Source organism: Varroa destructor, unplaced genomic scaffold (assembly GCF_002443255.2).
Source record: "Varroa destructor unplaced genomic scaffold, Vdes_3.0 BEIS01000003.1, whole genome shotgun sequence".
Classification (NCBI taxonomy): domain Eukaryota; kingdom Metazoa; phylum Arthropoda; class Arachnida; order Mesostigmata; family Varroidae; genus Varroa; species Varroa destructor.
This window is the reverse complement of record NW_019211456.1, coordinates 34,345,442-34,349,694: the sequence shown is the minus strand read 5'-3', so window position 1 is coordinate 34,349,694 and position 4,253 is coordinate 34,345,442. Positions and strand designations below refer to the sequence as shown.

Sequence of the window (4,253 nt, the reverse complement as noted above, 5' to 3'; positions counted from 1 at the left end):
TATATACTATTATTTTTTTTGTTTTTTTTTAGATTTTTAATTTCATTTCTTAGTACTACCTAATTACTGAACCCATAGAATATATGAAATAAACTGTGAAGCGAAGTCTCAAGCATACAAGGTTTTAAAATTAAATCGTATTCGAACTGAATTAATTTCAGCGACAGACGAATTTTAATTCGCAAAGGCTACACAAAATTAGTTTCAAAATGCTTTCTATTTGCCATCTAAGGCAATGCGTAGACCATCAATTCGCCAAAAAAGCCTTCGAGCATTTAGCACCAAGAGGCCGTTCGGTAAGAATTGTTATTGCTATCACCCCCCTGGTGGATGGAAATAGTTTCCGTATGGGGCCGAATCCCCTCATAATTCACTTTGTGCAATTGAGCCGGCGTTCGCGTTAACGGAGTCATTTTTTGACTGGCAGCGCCTAGAAATTGGCGTAGTTGACAGCGAATTTGATCGGGTTTGCCACTGTTAATGGAACGGCTAGTGGGCATTACTTCCGAAGGGGACAATTTAGCTTCGCCACTACCAACAGAAATGTAGCTGACGAATCGGGAAGGATTATTATTATTGCTCTTATTGTTGTTATTATAATGTTGATGTTGCTTCTGCTGGTGTTGAGCTGGGTGAGAAACGTGGTTATAGGCTTGATTGTGAACGGTGGTGCCGACGGCCAAATGCGTGCGGGTGGGTGACATTGGAGTTGTAACTTGGGTCGCAGCTGATGTTCTCGTTGCCCCCCAGCGGGAAGTCAAAGCGCTGCCGTGGCCGGCACCATTAGTAACTCGAGACGAATTTTTTGTAGCCGCAGATGACATTATGAGTCCTGCTACTGGACAGGTCTGTGTGAAGCCGGTGTAATTCTGGGGGGCAGATTTCTGCTGACTAACGCCGTTGGAAGTAGTTGCTTGAGAAGTGGGACAGCCGCGCCTGCCTGTTGCGATATGTCCACTGCCACTGCTGACATCAACGAGGCAGCTAAGAGACGGATATTGACTGTAATAAGAGCGATGATTGTTAAGGCCTGTCATATGGCCAAGAGTGGCAGATTTGTCAGGTCGAGATCGATTGAAGGTGGCCCCTCCGACGATGAGGACAGGATGATCCATCGAATGATCGCGTGAGGGCGGAACCTAGAATTCAAAGCAACATCATACGGAGATGTTCGTAGATAAGATTCTTCTATTTCTTCTGTATAGACAGCGTATATTTTCGACCGTACCGTACTCTCGTACCGTAACAACTCGCTTATCAACGGCAAATGCTAGATTGACCTGCTGTGACCCGTGTGAGACTGAGCTGCAACGGATACGTAATCATCAGCATTACCTACGACACTGTGCTAGAAAACTCTGACCAAGAGGAATCAGCTACCCATCCTTCTACCTAAAATATGTTTGGCGCCTCCTTTAGCCAAAAGATGATCCCATTGTCCGGCCGGAGCAGACGTGCGGTACGTTCTGACGATAGAGGTTATTGCATGATACCATCATATAGATAAATGCTAATGTCAATACGCCCAAGTATTTTTTACGTGTACACTATGTTAATGTAGACCAAACTGACTATAATCCTGTGGTCTTATGAAATTCTATTATATACTCATAATTGACAGAATAACACACAGGAGCCTATAAGAGTAAAAAAAAATGCAGTTTTTTTTTTAATATATGTAAAACTCTCCATATTTTAGTAGGAATATTAGATTAAAGTTAGTGTAACTTTTGCAAAGTTAGTGTTACGCAAAAAATGCTCAATTTTTAAGGGTGGCACACAGTCCATTTGTTCGCTTATGAGTAATGAAAATCTAATGGTGTAACTTCGAGCTTTCTTTACCCCGTAGAAGTCAATTTTACCGCCAGCGACAAAGACAATGCAGCCGATTGCCACGTAAATATTAGTACATATAGTAAGGAAAGCGCTGACTCAATGGAACCAGTGACTCTACAGAAAATCGTAAAAAAACAAAAAACGCGACAGTAAAATACCTAATTTTGATCGAGCTTCTTTCGCTTCCTTACGTACTTGCCAGTGACTATATAGCTGTGCACGAGCATGCATAGAGTCGTGCACACATGGACAATATTACTATGCCGCTCTATCTAAAGGCAACGACAGATTCGAAGATAAAGTGCGCCGCAGCTAATTGACATTATACGAACGTCATGACGCTGACAGAACCACAGGAATGTTCTTGGAAGTGGACTTGTGGTCACTAGTTCTCTGATAAAAAAATACTGATATCTACTCTTCACGTGGTGATAGCAGACCGATGATATTGGCATATAAGGTTCAAACCAAACTTTTATTTAAAGCATACTTATTTTTTACTGCAACTATACTAAATCGGATTAAAATGAAAACTCCGAATCAATTTAACAACAAGTTCTATCCTATGTTGAACCGACACGAAATTGATCAATGTACCACTATTCTGTTGAGGATCGAAGAACGTTTGCTAGATTTTGGTATAAATCATTCGCCCGACTATCGTACCACTCATCACATCTGGGTCGGGTCACGTCATGGGCCTGATCCCATATCGTGCTTTAGGAACACCATAGGCACTAAACTGTGCAAAACTTACATTGCGGTGCAAAATTACTTGACGGCACGAACTGCACAAGCTTCTATAGTCCCCCCGTGATTGACGCCAAAATAACCGCTTAGTACTCATAACGAGACCATTTGAGGCGCAAAAAGGGCGAAGGAACACCTTTGTTCGGATCGTGCGCGTTCGTCTTTTGACAAGCTAAACTTCTCAGCAGCCTTTATGATCTTCCACAGTTAAATACGGTGAGAAGGTGAGTATTACACAGCCGACAAAATTAGGGCCAGGATGTCCTCACGAAGCCGACCGTTAAATGACTCTGGTTTAGTATGTACAAGTGTCATTCAGACTGTTTTCGGCGTCACTGTCGATTATGTACCGCGTTTCGGTTTTGTAGTTCTGTCATATATTATAGACTCACGCAATAACTTTTCTTGCCAGAGCCTGGCAAGCGGATGATTCTATGCTACGTATTTTAAGCGGTTTGCAGAGCAGAGGACTCATAACGAGTCGGTCGTGCCCGGACCGTACAATAATCATGTTATCACCTAAAGAAAACCCCTATAGAAGTTCATACATGTTAAAAGCTACGTCTTTTTTTGCGAAAACTCAACTTACAAAGGTTTTTTACAAAGGAAAATTCAACAATTTGACAGAATAGTTTCTCAGCATCTGAGAGAAGAGTCACGACCAGCTGTTTAGTCGTGCAAATATGTAAATAATTTTGCTTGGAGAACCACATAATGCCATATCTTGTTTTCTGTGTACCGAACTAATTCAACTCAAATGATAAACTATTACACAACGTTCCCTAACGTTCTGCTGAAAAGAAGGAGCTTAGGTAATTTTTCGTTGGGTCCTTGCGTCTTCAGTGAAGTCCATGATTCCGAAAATTCTATGAATTGGCCATACGAAAATTCGCATCGCAGCTTGGCTATACCAGTATACTATACCAGTCTATTTTACAACGAAGAAGATTAAATCGATTGGAAGTATTGGGTTTTAAGCATCGCTTATTTCCACTAAATAGTTAATCTGTTAGGAGGTTCCTTCCTATGATATTTTATAGGTGACTGTGCAGCAAAACGACTGATTCAACTTACCTGATGTTCTGCTGAGCGTGCGGCAATCCGAGTTTCGTTGATACGTTTGTTTGTTAACTTTTCGTTAGCTCCATTGATTTTATTGTTAACGGCACTGCTCATAGTATCGCTTTTGTTGCCGGTTCTATTATGGTTATTATTGTCATGAGTCCTGTTAGTGGCCGTCTCAGACGAAGACGAGTTGGCGTGTGGTGGTAGATTGCGTTCCGTGAGATGCTGTAGTTGAGTTTTCGAAGATACTTCTGACGCGGTGCCAGTGGTAACGTTCGCAGCGCTTCCGTCGCTTGTGCTTGGCGGCAAAAGAGTGAGATAGAGTCTTGCATCACTTTGGGCATCAGCTGTGAGCTCATTTAGATTACGGCCAATCATCTTACCCGCTATCTCGTCATCGGGCAAGTTCGCAAAGGACGCTCGTTGAAGTGTCAGCGTCTTGGCGTTCATCTTTTGGTGAGTTGACGCGCTTGAAGTAACATCATATGAACCCGAAGATACGGAGCCCAATAGTTCCATAGAATGGGGACGAGGCTTGTCGCGCCTGAGGGTCACTCCGTCGTCTGCAAACGTAAATAATGCATATAACTTATATATATATA

The 4,253-nt window shown here is 42.3% G+C and overlaps 1 protein-coding gene across 4 annotated transcripts in view; it reads right to left on the bottom strand.

Annotated features, from left to right (window-relative positions):
* Positions 1–6: 6 nt before the first annotated feature.
* sev (receptor protein-tyrosine kinase sevenless) overlaps positions 7–4,253 on the bottom strand; it is a 61,177-nt gene continuing 56,930 nt past the window's right edge. For all 4 annotated transcript variants that reach the window (XM_086985523.1, XM_086985524.1, XM_086985525.1 and 1 more), the window contains 2 exons: positions 3,661–4,214; positions 7–1,139 (listed from right to left, as the gene is read on the bottom strand). In XM_086985523.1, the coding sequence (XP_086841649.1) occupies positions 276–1,139; positions 3,661–4,214 (1,418 nt within the window). In that variant the 3' untranslated portion in view covers positions 7–275. The remainder of the gene's footprint in view (positions 1,140–3,660; positions 4,215–4,253) is intronic.